At 33.7% G+C, this 15,528-nt stretch overlaps 1 protein-coding gene across 9 annotated transcripts in view; it reads left to right on the plus strand.

Moving 5' to 3' along the window:
• The window catches only part of DLG1 (discs large MAGUK scaffold protein 1), a 254,396-nt gene that overhangs the window by 74,587 nt on the left and 164,281 nt on the right, over window positions 1-15,528 (plus strand). For 8 of the 9 annotated variants that reach the window (XM_079766511.1, XM_079766513.1, XM_079766510.1 and 5 more), the window contains exon 5: window positions 2,052-2,216. In XM_079766511.1, coding sequence (XP_079622637.1) covers window positions 2,052-2,216 — 165 coding nt within the window. Of the gene's footprint in view, window positions 1-2,051; window positions 2,217-8,010; window positions 10,892-15,528 lie in introns of those variants that run through there. The other variant, XM_079766518.1, reaches the window with a different exon arrangement.

The raw sequence follows: 15,528 nt of genomic DNA on the forward strand, positions 1-15,528 counted from the left end.
CATAGAGTATTTGTCTTTTTATGACTGGCTTATTTCACTTAGAATAATACCCATAAGGTTTACCCATGTTGTAACATAGTGCAGAATTTCCTTCCTTAAGGCTGAATAATATTCCACTGTATGCATATACCACATTTGGTTTATCCATTCATCTGTTGATGGACACTTGTGTTTCCTCCATGTATTAGCTATTGTGACTAATGCTGCTATGAACATGGTGTACATATATCTCTTCAAGACCCTGTTTCCAATTCTTTGGGGTATATATGCCCAGATTTAAAATTGATGGATAATATGGTAATTGTATTTTAATTTTTTGAGGAACTGACATACTATTTTATATTCCTACCAACAGTACACAAAGGTTTTAGTTTCTCCACATCCTCACCAATACTTGTTTTCTGTTATTTTGATAGGTGCCCTCCTAATGGATATGGATGGTATCTCATTGTAGTTTTGATTTGCATTTTCCTAATGATTAGTAATGTTGAACATCTTTTCCTGTGCTCATTGGCCATTTGTATATCTAATTTGGAGAAATGTCTATTCAAGCACTTTGGCATTTTTGAATTGTGTGTTTGATTTTAGTTATTATTGAGTTTTAGGAGTTCTCTATATATTCTGGATATTCATCCCTTGTCAGGTATATGATTTGCAAATATTTTTCCCCATTCTGTGGGTTGCCTTTTTACTCTGTGGATAGTGTCTTGATGTACAATTTTTAAAAGTTTTTTCTATAGTACAGTTTGTCTTGTTGTTGTTACCTATGCCTTTGGTGTCATATTTAAGAATTCATGGCCAAACGCAACATCATGGAGTTTTTGTACTATGTGTTCTTCTAAGAGTCTTATTGTTTTAGGTCTTACATTTAGGTCCTTGATCCTTTTTGAATTGATCTTTGTATATGGTGCTAGGTAAGAGTCCAACTTCATTCTTTTGCATGTGGATATCCAGTTTTCCCAGCAACATTTGTTGAAGACTGTCTTTTCCGTAGTGAATGGTCTTGGCATCCTTGCCAAAATTTTTTTTAGCATAAATGTGAGAGTTTATTTTACAGCTTTGTAATCAAGTTTTGAGATGAGGAAATTCGCGTTTTCCAACTTTGTTCTTCATTATTATTTTGACTATTCAGATCCCTTGAGATTCCAAATGAATTTTAAATTGGGTTTTTCTGTTTCTGCGAAAATAATGTCATTGAGATTTTGATAGGGTTTGATTAGAACCTGTAAATTGCTTTGAGTACTATTGACATCTTAACAATATGAAATCTAATCCATGAACGTGGGATGTGTTTCCATTATTTCTGTCATCTTTAATTTCTCTCAGCATTTTTATAGTTTTCATTGTACAAGTCTTTCACCTTGTTGGTTTAAGTTCATTTCTAATTATTTTATTTGCTTCAATGCTGTTGTAAATGGAATTGTTTTTGTCATTTTCTTTTTAGATTGTGTACAGAAATGCAACTGATTTTTGTGTGTTGACTTTGTATCCTGTTTACTTTGCTGAACTCATTATTTCTAACAGTGTTTTTGCCAAGTCTTTAGGATTTTCTCTACATAAAATCATGTCATCTACAAACAGATTGTTTTACTTTTTCCTTGTCAATTTGGATGCCTTTCAATTCTTTTTCTTGCCTTACTGTTCTGGTTGCAACTTCTATTACTATGTTGAATAGAAGTGGTGAAGTTGACCAAAATTAACCTCAATTTATCATCCAAGTTTTCCCCTGGAAGTTATAAGCCTTTAACAGACTCCACATTTCCAAAATAGTTACATCATATTCTGCCTGTGCAGTTGTTATGTAGGTACAAAGACAGATTCCTGGGGCTTCCTACTCCTCCATCTTTCAGAATCTGAACTATTTTTAATAATCTAATAATTTCATTTAAATGTTGGCATGACTTTAAAATGGAGGCCAATTTCTCTCAGAGTCTGTGTGTTAAACCATAAAATACATTTTATATAGTTAAATATTATCGAGTGTTTGGCTAGTTATGAAAACCGTGATTTAATTGACTTCTTCATATTTAACAATTTTCTTTACTTTACAGAAATACCGGTATCGGGATGAAGATACACCTCCTCAAGAGCACATTTCCCCACAAATCGCTAATGAGGTGATAGGTCCAGAATTGGTTCATATTTCAGAGAAAAATCTGTCAGAAATTGAGAATGTCCATGGATTTGTTTCTCATTCTCATATTTCACCAATAAAGGTAAGATAATTTTGTTGCTATATATTACTTACGTTACTAGTATAGCTCATGCTCAGAAAGAACTATTCTTTCATGTAGGTTTTCCTTCCCCTTGATTTTCCTGGTTTTGTAGTTATAGGGAATTTTGTAATATTTATTAGCATTCTAAGAACATTTTTAAAGATATATTTTATAAATGAATTTTATCAGTGATACTATCTTTAATCTTAAAAATTCCTATGAAGAAAATAACTATTATAATTCAAATACCATACATTGAAATATTTTTGAACACTTTTTTTAAGTATTACTAGGTACAGAAAAAACATTAACAGTTTCTTTGAAGTTCAGTATGTGGCTTTATCTGATCGCATTACCTTGCCTTCCCTCTCAGAAATAACCACAATCCTGGTTTCTTATAAAAGTCTATCACATATTTAGATCTATGATCAGTATATTATTTATTTTGCCTATCTTGAACTATATACAATTAGAATTATACTGTATATAATCTCAGCTTGCATTTTTTGCTTAACATTATGTATATTCCGAGACTCATTATTTTCATTGTTCTAGTTTTCTATTTTGTAAATATACTATAATTTATCTTACTTTTGATGAACATTGAGGCGTTTATTACTAGTATAAAAAGTGCTGTTAAAAACATAGATTGTGTATACACATTTTTGTGGGCAACACCAAGATTATTTTCCAAGTGGTTGTGTAATTTACATTTTTAACAGAAATATATAACAGTTTTAATTGATCATATTCGCATCAAAACTTGGTATTCTTATTTTTACCATTGTTTGGGGTTTGTAATAAATAGTATCTCATTGTGATTTTCATGTGCATTTCCCTATTTGATAACGAGGTTAAATATATTGCTCATTCAGGTTAAGAGTTTTGCTTTTTTTTGTATTGGGTTGTCCTTTTTACTGATTTGTACAAATTCTTTATATATTCTGGATACTTTTGTTGGTTGTATGTATTGTGACTAAGGATCATTTCTAATTTGGTAAAACTTGTCTTTTGTAATTTTCTTTGAGGGATGGTTCTATATTGATGGTTAAAATTTTTGATAGCTATGTACCATTCCAGTTTTCTGGAAATTTTTCTAGAAATTTGTCCATTTCATATTTATTTTAAATTATTATTCTTAATATCTTGGAATTTTTTTGTCTATAGCATATTTAGGTATGGCCCCTTTTTCATTCCTAGCATTACTTACTTGTACTTTTTTTTTCTTGATCATTCTTGCCAGTGGATGGTCAGTTTCAAAGATGGTGTTTTCAAAGAACCATCTCTTTTTGGAAAATGTTCTCTTGTGTCCCTCCTCCTGTGCTGCCACCCCACCCCCTTGTTTTCCTACATACATATGCATACATATATACACCTGTTTATGTAGATATATAAATATGAATGTGTGGATAATCTACATATCAGGAGAAGATTGTGTTTGATTGAAGCACTCTTGATCTTTTCTTGGGAGACTAAATGAGGGACACAGTTGGAAAAATCAGTTGACTGTTGGTGACAGTTCTCTCCTTTTATCTTTTCTCCCTTTCTTTTATTGTGTTATTTTTTTATTTCCTACTTTCTTTGAGTTTATTCTGTTTGGCTTTTTGTCTAGTTTCTTAAATTGGTTGTTTATTGCATTATCAGTCTTTTCTAATAGTATTTGAGTTGGTAAATTTTCTTTTACATAGCACTTTAGCTGTATCCTCCAAATTTTAATATGTAATGTTTTTTGTCATCTTACGTTTTCTTTATGGGGTTTTTTGATCTGTCTTATGAGTTACTTAGAAATACGCTTTTTAATCTTTAAACATAGGAGACACTTCTTTCTTTCATGTCTTATATTATATTTTGTCATCTCATTTTTTTCTTATTAGCTTAGAAGTTTTTTATTCTGCTTCTTTTCCTTTAATGGCTATCCTAGACGTTTTAATACACATTTTTAACTTCAGAAAAATCTAAAATCAAATATCTTTTGCCCTCATTCTAAATAACACAAGAACCTTAAAACAATTGAACTCTGATCACTCCTGCTTGCTTTATATGCTGTTCTTATCAGCCTATGCCGGTTTCTCTTGACTGAAATTATATAACTATTTCTTACTTTATTTGAAAGCCCCTGCCAGGTATGTATCTTCTGTTTCTGATGTTTTGAATTTCTGGTCATTCTGATTGTTACAAACTATGCAAAGCCAGTTTGCACACACCCAACTGCTCCACAATTTCTTGGTATTTTGGTAGTTACTTCCATAAGTATGCAGCTTCTGGCACAAGCAGACAGTGAGCCAGCAAGCATGAAGTATTTTATATAGCCTCTTAAAATATGATGGATGAGCCCAGGCCAGGTTGCACAGTTGTTTAGAGTGTTGTCTCCATACTCCAAGGTTTCAGGTTCAATCCCCAGTGAGGGAACATACATGAAAGCATAAATAAATAGAACAACAAAAAAATCTCTCTCTCAAATCGATAAATAAAAATTTAAATAATATATGATATAGCCTCAGTTCTCTGCTGTTGCATAAAATGCTCACTCTAAGCAAATAAAGCAGTATTCCAAAGACAAGATTTTGTTATCCAGAATTTCTAGACATCTTAGGGATTAAACCCGAAACCTTTTTTCCTATTAAAAACTTGATAAACACATTTTTCTATGTTAAAATTTTTAAAACTTCAGAAATATCACATGGTATATTTGTACCATAATTTGATGAATATTTCTGGTCTTTGCTATTTGTTATTTCCATTTTTACTATGTTTTGTAAAGAAGGCTGCAGTGAATAATCTTTGGACATAAAAAGTGTTTGGTTTATTTCCTTAGAGTTTATTTTCTAGGAGTCACATTACTTGGTCAGAAGCATATGAACTTTCTCAAAGTTTTTGATACTTTTTGACTGACTATATACTGACACAGTTATAATTTAAAAATTAGTAAAGTTGCCCTGTTTGGGGAATTTCTTCCTGCTTTTCCTATTTTATGCATAGGTTACTGTGGCAGGTACCTCATAAAATAATTATTTAAGGATTGAGATAGATTAGGAGTGTGTGGGTAATAGGAAAATGGTTAGTCTTTTTAACTTTGTTAAAAAATCAAATATATTTTTTAAAACTTTTGTTTTGACATAAGTTTTAATGTTGTTGTGGGGTTGTTGTTTTTTTAAATTTTTTTGAAAACCAGGACAAACGTTTTAGGAAGTTCCACAATAAAATACCTTTTATTTTATATATGCTGTCAGTTATCAGATTAGCAGCCTCTTTAAAAAAAACAAAACAAAAACTAATATAGGGAGCTTTTCCACTTTATAGTATTATAGTTTGGAATGAAGCAAGCAAGCAACTATTATACTATACATGGAATTCAGTATATGAATTGTTTTTGTAATTTGAAAAATTATCTTTGGATAGTAATGATCTGAGTGCAATGTAAGTTAGGCACTACTTTTTTCTTAACAGTTCTTATAAAAGCTAAAAAATAAGGTTAATTTAATAGGTACTTTTTAAAAATATTAACTGCTAGAATAGTAGTTTGGTTTATCAAACAATAAATGCATTTATCAAACATCTGGTCTAATAGCTTTGTATTTTTTTATGATGAGACTAGAGGCCTGATGCACAAAATTTGTGCAAGAGTAGACCTTCCTTCCCCCGCTGCCGGCACCAGCTTCCCTTGCAGCCCCGGCTTTGTCTGGAAGGTCATCCAGAAGGACATCTGGTCTAATTAGAATATTACGCTTTTATTATTATAGTTATAACACAGTATAATGTAACATGAAAAATAGAGAAATCAAATTCTTGGAGTATTCTTAAAAGAGGAAGTTGACTCTTGAATAAGGTGTTGAATGAAGGATGTGTACAAGATCCCAATTCATAGGATAAGGCAGTTACTGAGGAAAATACAGTAGGAGAGTGATTATCAGAGGAAACTGTAAAAATGCAGGAAAGTTGATGATATTATACCTGATGTTTAGGGTGCTTGTTAGAAAATGATGGCAAAGTATGAAGGGTCTTGATCCTGAACCCTATTAAGAAGGGTTTGCCATCATGAAATTGGCTGTGAAATAATCTATCAGGTTTTTGTAGGTGCTAGTGCTGATTCTCGTTACTGAAATAATGAAATAAGATAGTGGTTGAAAGTTACTTTATGCAGAACTTAGCCTATTGGTAATTTTTATTTAAGATTTCCAGTGTGCTATGCAGTTTCAAGAAAAAAACTGGCACTATTATGATGGAAAATCCTAATGGGGGAGGAAAGGACACAACAAGAATTTTTGTTGTTGTGTGTAACAGTTATAAATATAGTATATGACACTAATAAGGACAGTATAAAGATTCTTAAAACTGAAAATGTACTGGGAATTAGGTAAAATGGTCAGAACACTAAAACAAATAAACAGTAGATTTCCATCTAGATAAAGTGACAAGGAGGAAATTAAGTTCATTGCTGAGTATGGGATGTTGCAGTGATCATTGAAGAAACAAAAGAATTTATATTTTGCTTTTATCTTCAATGACAAGGAAAATTATGTTCACCCTAATATGTACAAAGTACATATAGTTAAGAAGGACTTGAAATCCAAGAGCAAGCAGTTATTTAAGTAAGTATATTTCCTAGCCTGGATACATTTTATCCACTAGTAGAATATTATCAAATGAAATCACCACCACAGTTGGTAGTTTTTCAAATATTGTGAGAAATGGGGGTAGTAGAGAAATGGACATAAGCATTTTATGCAACAGTAGAGAACCGAGGCTCTGTATTTGCTTATGTCCATTGAATATAAATGATACAGGAATATAATATTTCTCATTTTAAGTACATAATGGATACTTTTTGAAGTCAACTTTGTTTTTACATCTCTGGAACATATTGAAATATTGTTGAAATTTATTTTAACTTTTTTTGGATGACCTTGGTGTATTAAGATGAGCAGATAGGCCGAAGCCGGTTTGGCTCGGTGGATGGAGCCTCGGCCTGCGGACTCGGGGGTCCCGGGTTTGGTTCCGGTCAAGGGCATGTGCCTTGGTTGCGGGCACATCCCCAGTGGGGGGTGTGCAGGAGGCAGCTGATCGATGTTTCTCTCTCATCAATGTTTCTGGCTCTCTGTCCCTCTCTCTTCCTCTCTGTGGAAAATCAATAAAATATATTTTAAAAAAAAAAAGATGAGCAGATAGTTTGCATTCAATGACCACTAGATGGTGCTCATAAAGAAGGGATTTTTACATGCTACTATGTGATCAGTTTTTCTAGATAAATAACAAATCTGTTATGAAACTTCTCAGTTAAGTCTTATCTTAATACAGTCGTACATTTTGAAATTTAATAGGCCACATTATAAAGATAAAAGTGTAAGGAAGATGCCTATTATGCTGCATTTACAGTGCATTATTTTTGCAGTTACTTTGTAATTTCTTTATTTTGTATTTTAGAGTTTTGATATTTTTTTACTCTCATCCTTCAACCTTTTAAAATATTTCACTAAGATTATTTAATCCTTGCCTTTGTTACTGTACTTGGAGACTTCTGGATTTATTTCTGAGTTTGGAAAGGTGTACAAATAATTTAAGGCCTATCCTGTAGAAATTTTCAAACCGCCTTTACTTCTATTTAATATTATAAGGTAAAAATTCTCAAAGTCATAAATTTTTCATAATAATCTTTGAGGTTCCATAATCATTAATTGGATATACTTAGATTGCTTAAGCTTTCTTCTCTTTGTTTAGAGTTCTGCTATAAATAATATCATTCTGTAAAAACAAGCATTAGACTGTACAGAAAAAAGAATTTTAATTCTTTATGTATCATATTAAAATGGTAATAGTAACTCTTTTTGGTGATTTAGACATTGTGTATTATGTATTTTATTAAACTTCACAAGATTTATAATGAACTTAAATTTTGTTTGAATGGAATAGATTTTATCTTTCAACTCTGCTACCTGAGTAGGGCTACTCTAAAGCAGAGGTCAGTGAGGAGTTGGATGCCTTACACCTCTTAATCAAATCATATGAATCCAGTGGATTTGAATAGGGAATTTATACATTGAAAAATATTCCTTCTCTGCACTTGGGATATATGGGATGGAATGACAACTTTAGATTGTTCACAAGTTCGTTGGCTCTCTAAGATAAGAAATCTGTGTAATGAATAGTTTACTGTTCTGTCTGTATTGGTACTTTTGCAACTTGAGTGGGAAATTTGTGTTAAAAAATCATCATCATACCAATCTAGAATAACAGAATCTGCCTTCCTCAGGTTTTCATCAAACATGGATCAGGCACATATTTGGGGACCAAACCAATTAATACTGCATTTGTATAAACCACACTGATTAATTCTTTATTATAAATACATGGTCCATAGTAAAACTTGAATTTTTTTCAGGAGGTTTTATTTTTCCCTTCAGAGATAATTCTTAGTTCTCTGTCAACCCTTAGTTTTTGCTGTATTCTCCTACCCCCTAATATATTCCCCTACCAGTCTGCCTAGGGCCACAAAATTATCAAATACTGCATGCACAGTCCTTGAGAAGCAGCACCAACTTTCTGCTATAATCTTTGTCACAAAGCATCTTACTCCAAAGGGTCCCACGTAACTCTTGTTGGACATATGTCTGTGAATTAGGCATGGAATCACAGAAGACAACATTAGCATCTTTTCTTACTGAGTCAGGATTTGCAACAGACCTGGAGATTTTAGTTTGTCAATGCTGCTTTCTACTAGGCTGTGTTTAGTTGATGCTGGTAAGCATGAGTAAGCAAGATTTTGTCATCTACATCTGAAAAAATATCCATGGCTGAATTTGGGAATTAATTATGTATTTATATCAACTTAAAAATTGAGTTACTCAACCATTAATAAATTATTAAGTAGTATTTTTATTCATATATTGTTTTTGAATGACCATATATTATATTTCATACTACTAGTATTTGTAGCATAGTGCTAAGAGGACAAACTTAGGAATCTGGTTCTCAAACTTAAGTGTGCTTAAGAGTTTGAGCATAGGGAGCTTTTTAAATATGAAAATTCCCAGATCCCCTTTACTCCTGAAAATTCTGATGGGGAGGGGGAACCGGTCTGTTTTTTAACCAGTACCCTAAGTTATCCTGAGGTGGACTCTAATGTTGAAAAAACATAAAGCTAGGTATTAGATGTTAGATAATATCTATTTAGCAATCAAATAATATTATTTTGTGAACCAGGGTATTATTTATATAATGTTAGATAAAACATGTTCCACTGGTTATTAAAAATTATCTTTAATTCTTTTATATTTTTACAGATTCATAACTTGATGATCTTGATGTTTATAATATATGAGATGATGCTAATAATAACAGTTTTTTACAAAGTTGTTAAGTTTTTTTTAATTTTTATATGGTGTTTTTTTTGTTTTGTTTTATTTTTGAGAGAGGAAAAGAGCAAGATAGAAAAATACAAATAATAAACATCATTAATGGGCTGCCTCCTACAAGCCCCCTACTGGGGATTGAGCCTGGAGCCCAGGCATGTGCCCTGACCAGGAATCAAACCAGTTACCTCTTGGTTCCTGGGTCAGCGCTCAACTGCTGAGCCACACAGGTTGGGCAATAGCAGTTTTTTGAAAATCATGAAAGTTTCAGAAGTCAAATATTTATTTTGCTAATTGATCTGTTTCTGCCTCCAGACCCAATTATCAAAGCATTAAAAACCAAAATATTACATAAAATGATCATGTTACATTACAAATAATTTCCCTCTATCATTAAATCCTCAGAGTCTAATAGAGAGAGTACCTTTAAAAAACTTAGAACTAGTGCTAATTAATGTAAGCTCTTTCCAGATGTAGAAATTTGTATGTCCTTGACAAAGGTTCATTTAGTAAAATTGTTTTAAACAATCAGAACTATTTTAAGAGAATCCTCTTGTATTTTTAAATTTAGTTCGTATTTATAATTTGAGTGGTGAAGATGCCATTGGATTTTACTACAGACTGTGATTGAAATTGGGTAATCCAGGGTTTCTCCACCCAGTGCATTAAATCAGGCAGCTCTAACGGGTCTTGGTAGTCCAGTGTTTAGAACATCCTTCTTTACCTGCTAATCAACCTCACTTCCTGGATTTGAGTCCATCTAGTTATCAGCTAACAAAAGAACAGCTTTTGGTTCCTGCAGACGCTGGTGAAAAAAAAATACTCATGAGAAAGAAATCCACCTTATGCCATCTTTTTTGTCTGCAAATGTAAACTCAGCCATCATGCAGTTAACAGGTACAGAGGGAAGAAGATAGAAGCTCTTTCATGGAAAGAAATTACTAAGAAAATGAGCATCATTTCTCCAGGTTTTTATTTTCCCTGATGTACAAGTGATGCTGCTGCAATTCTAGCTGCAGTTTTTACCGATCATTCACCATTCAGCAGCTGGTAGAGAAGTAAGACTGCTTGGCAACCACCTGCAGGGCTGCAGAGATGAATTACATTTTCGGGAACAACACACTTCTGTACTCTCGCGCCAGTCGAGGAGGCAATGCTAGCTCTAGCCATGGCTCTGTAGGCCCAAAGCAGAAACACGGGGCAAAAAAGGACTCATCAGATGAACTGCAAGCTGAGCCAGAACCTTCACGCTGGCAGCAGATAGTTGCATTTTTCACTCGAAGGCACAGCTTTATTGATTGCATCTCAGTAGCCACCAGCTCCACCCAGGTAACATACCACTTGTTGAAATTATTTTCAATATATTTTAGTTCATGTTTGTTTTGAAAAAAAATGTACTATAGTATAGATTTCTTCTTATTAAAAAGTATAATCTTATGCACTGAAACCTTGGATACGCAAAAATGTGTGTTTTCAGTCCATCTGTTCAGGTCTTTAGCATGTAAAGGGAAAGAAAAAATATTTTCCCTTTTGATGTTATGTAATGCCAAACAAAACAGTCTTGGGTTCTGTTGAATAACTTCTCTAAAAATATAAAGCCATTGATATATAAATTAAAAAGTAACAATGCTTGTCTCCTTAAGACTGTGTTAAATGCTATAAAGAATGTCTGACCAAAGAAAATACCTGTTTAGCTTTTATAAGTCATTAAATAACCTTTGGAATATTGTTGTAGTAATAAGGTAAAAGATTAGTTAAAATGTTTTTATTTTCTCATTTTTTAAAAATAAATTGAATATAATAAATTGGTGTATCCTTACATCTTAAAGTTATATTAAATTATTGTTTTTACAGGGAATTTAATGAATCTTTCAATCTCTATAAATATAGTATATTATCTAGGGTTAACTTGTGAAATCACACAATTATAGGAATATTTTTTCAAATACTTAATTGACAGTTTAGAGAGGTGAGCAAACACAAAGTCTGCCAAATTTTTAAAAAATCACTTCTTTTTAAGGAAATGAGTATTGAAAATAGGGAAAATATAAAATTAATAATTGAGTGAAATACCTATTACTTGATTTGGTATTAAAGGAAAGTTGGGGCAATATTCTTATTTTAAAACATTTTTGGTAGGTATTCATTCAACTTTCATAAAAATGAAAGGATAGTCTAATTTTAAAACAAGGTAAGAATGCTTTTGTTCTTTGACATCAATAATATTTAAATTAACAAAATATATGACCATACCCGGCATTTAAAAATTCTTTAACTATTTTTTTAAATAATTAGAAGCAATCAACAGCTTCTTTCTTGATTTTGGTAACTAGAATTATCTTTCAATAGTTTTGATTTTAAAATGTCAGGTTTCTTAAGAAATTCTACTTATTTTTCTTACATGGTTGAGAGAAATAGAGTTCCTGGACTAGGGAGAGTCATTAAAGTCATTAATTGTTTTTATGTAGGCACTGAGATCACTTATAATGAAAGTTATTCAGAGGCAACAATTGTTTTAACTCTTAGATTGAGTATTGCACCAAGAATTTAACTAATTTGATTTTGACAATAATTACATATACCAAAAAGGGTCACAAAGACTAAAGCTTGACATTGTTATTCATTGTAGATTAATAGTAAATGATACTTTCCATTGTCTGATGCCACAATACATTTTTCTGTTTCATCTACTGACTCGTGGCTGGCAGTTTTATTTTTTAGCACTAGAAGGATTTCTATAGAGTTTAAAACAAAGTAGATTAATGAAATTTCTTAAATGAGCATATACTATATATACCTGTGAATATAGTAGTAAGACATTGATAGTGTTTTGTTATATGATTGATAAATAACAACAGTGATGATGATGACCAGGTCTTCTATTATACTGTTGTCAGAAATATTTTTTTTAAGATTTGATAGCAAGATTAACTTTGACTCTAATTTCTTATAACTATGCTGCATGATATTCTAGCAGTTTGGAGAATTGTTATTAAATCAAGTCTTGTTAATTTGAAAGTCATTACTCTGATGAAAAAAAATTTGCTTTCTTTACAGATTCATTTAAATTGCTTGTCTGTTGGAGGTATTCATTTTCATAACTAAGATTATTTTCCCGGTCCTTCTGGAATATCCGGAAATTAGTGGGAAGTCATTAATGTTTTTTTAAATGATAAGGAAAAGGAAGCCAAGTGGTTGTAAACTTGAACAAGATCCCCAGCTTTTACGATAGAGCTTGTTATATGATTATTGCTCAATAAGTGTTTATGGAATTGATTGATTGATTTCCATGTCAGTCACCTTGAACCTTATTAGCTCTTGGCCTTCCAAAATATGGCACCTAATCTGAAACCACTTGGGTAATTACATTTATATCTGCTCTCTTCCCTCATAAGTGCCTTTATAAACTATCTGTAATTTTTGTCATTTACTTCTATCCCAAAAATTTAAATTGTGAGTTTTTGTTTGTCTGTTTTGGGGTGTGTGTTTTTTATGTTAAATTAAGATGAATTTCTTGTGAATTGTTTTACTGTGGTGTAAGTTTTACTTTTGGGGGCTTCACACTACTTATGTTCTTAATTTGGAATAATTATAATATAGGAAAAGTGGCCTATGCATTGTCAAGCCCTCCTGAGTTTCACACCACAGAATTTCTTCTATTCTTACATTTAAGATCACTTGATGGCAATCTGCCCTTAGCATATCCAAGCTCTGTTCCAATCTGGACCAAATTTTATATTCAGCAAGGTTTTAAAAAATCCAGCATAATACTTCTAGACTGTCCTACCTGATTAGCTCCTAGATAAAAGGTTTTAACTATTTGGCAATATTATTTTTATTAATGAGAATAGTAGTTACAAACTTTAAACAGCTGTGAAGTAGTGTAGGTCACTTTGAATGTGTGTTTAGCAACTGTCCCTATATTTTAGACTTCTTGAAAATCCCTAACATGGATCACTATAAATATTCAAATTGGGTTCTCCCATCGCCCCAAAATCGACATATCAAATTAAGCTGAAGATGGCAAAGTTCTCTTCCTAAGAGTGAATGGAATAGACATGATGACTTATAATTGAAATAGAACAATAATTTTTTTTCTCTTTATTGAATTGGGGTGACATTGGTTAATAAAATTATATAGGTTTCAGCTGAACAATTCTATAATACATTATCTGTATATTGTATTGTGTGTTCACCACTCCAAGTCAAGTCTTCTTCCATCACTATTTATCCCCCCATACCCTCTTCTGCCTCCCCCTACACCCTTTTTACTCTGATAATCACCATACTGTTGTCTGTGTCTCTGAGAGGTTGTTGCGGTTTTTTATTTGTTTTAGGGAGTTGATTTTTTGTTTCTTGAAGGGATTTGCTTAATCCCCTCACCTTTTTTCACCCAGTCCCACAACAATCCTCCCCTCTGATAACTGTCAGTCTTTTCTCTAAAATTCTAGTAAGAATGGATATTAGCCACATGAGTTAAATAATCTTTTTAGAGAAAAAAAACCCTGTTCTACATTAAAATACAGATAAACACTGTTCACATCCATGTGGAAAATATAAAGGCTGATTTGTATAAAAAGAATACTCTTCTAAACAAATGCATTCTGGATTACAAAATATTTAAATTTTAGAATTGTGCATTGGATATATTGTCCAGAAAAAGACTATAATAGTATCAACTACATTGAGTTAATTGTATTAAATTATTTAATATATCTAACCTACTTAGAACAGTGCCTGGCAACTACTATTATTATTTTATTACATTATTATTTTATTTTTATACTAGAGGCCCAATGCACAAAATTCATACAAGGGCCTTGGCCCTGGCCCCCGCCCACCGTGGCTTTGTCTGGAAGGAAGGACATCCGGTCTAATTAGCATATTATTATTATTATAGACTAGAAGCCCGGTGCACGAAATTCGTGCACGGCGGGGGGTTGTCCCTCAGCCCAGCCTGTACCCTCTCCAATCTGGGACTCCTGGAGGGATGTCCGACTGCCCGTTTAGGCCCGATCCTGGTGGGATCGGGCCTAAACGGGCAGTCGGACATCCCTCTCACAATCCAGGACTGCTGGCTCCCAACTGCTTGCCTGCCTGCCTTCCTGATTGCCCCTAACCACTTCTGCCTGCCAGCCTGATCACCCCCTAACCACTCCGCTGCCAGCCTGGTTGATGCTTAACTGCTCCCCTGCCAGCCTGTTTGCCCCCAACTTCCCTCCTCTGCCAGCCTGGTCACCCCTAACTGCCCTCTCCAGCAGGGTTGATCACCTCCAACTGCCCTCCCTTGCAGGCCTGGTCCCTCCCAACTGCCCTCCCCTGCTGGCCATCTTGTGGTGGCCATCTTGTGTCCACATGGGGGCAGGATCTTTGACCACATGGGGGCAGCAATCTTGTGTGTTGCAGTGATGATCAATCTGCATATTACTCTTTTATTAGATAGGATAGAGGCCTGGTGCATGGGTGGGGGCCAGCTGGTTTGCCCTGAAGGGTGTCCCTGATCAGGGTGGGGTTCCCTTGGGGCGTGGGGCGGCCTGAGCGAGGGGCCTGTGGTGGTTTGCAGGCCGGCCACGCCCCCTGGCAACTCAAGGGGAGGCCCTGGTATCTGGAATTTATTTATCTTCTATAATTGAAACTTTGTAGCCTGGAGCGGAGCCAAGCCTCCTGCTTGCTCCGTGGCGGCAGCCATTTCTGTTTGGATTTATTTATCTTCTATAATTGAAACTTTGTAGCCTTAAGCAGAGGCCTAGGCCGGCAAGGGCATTCCCTCCATTGCCAGGGAAACCCAAGCCTCCCTCCTGCTCTCTGTGGCTGCAGCCATCTTGGTTGGGTTTATTTGCATATTCGCTTCTGATTGGCTTGTGGACGTGGTTTGTGGGTGTGGCAGAGGTACGGTCAGTTTGCATATTGCTCTTTTATTAGATAGGATTCCGGGTGATTTCATTCAGTCCTGTGCCTTTAAATAA

This window comes from Cnephaeus nilssonii (genome assembly GCF_951640355.1).
Source record: "Cnephaeus nilssonii genome assembly, chromosome: 3".
In the NCBI taxonomy this organism is placed as follows: Eukaryota; Metazoa; Chordata; class Mammalia; order Chiroptera; family Vespertilionidae; genus Cnephaeus; species Cnephaeus nilssonii.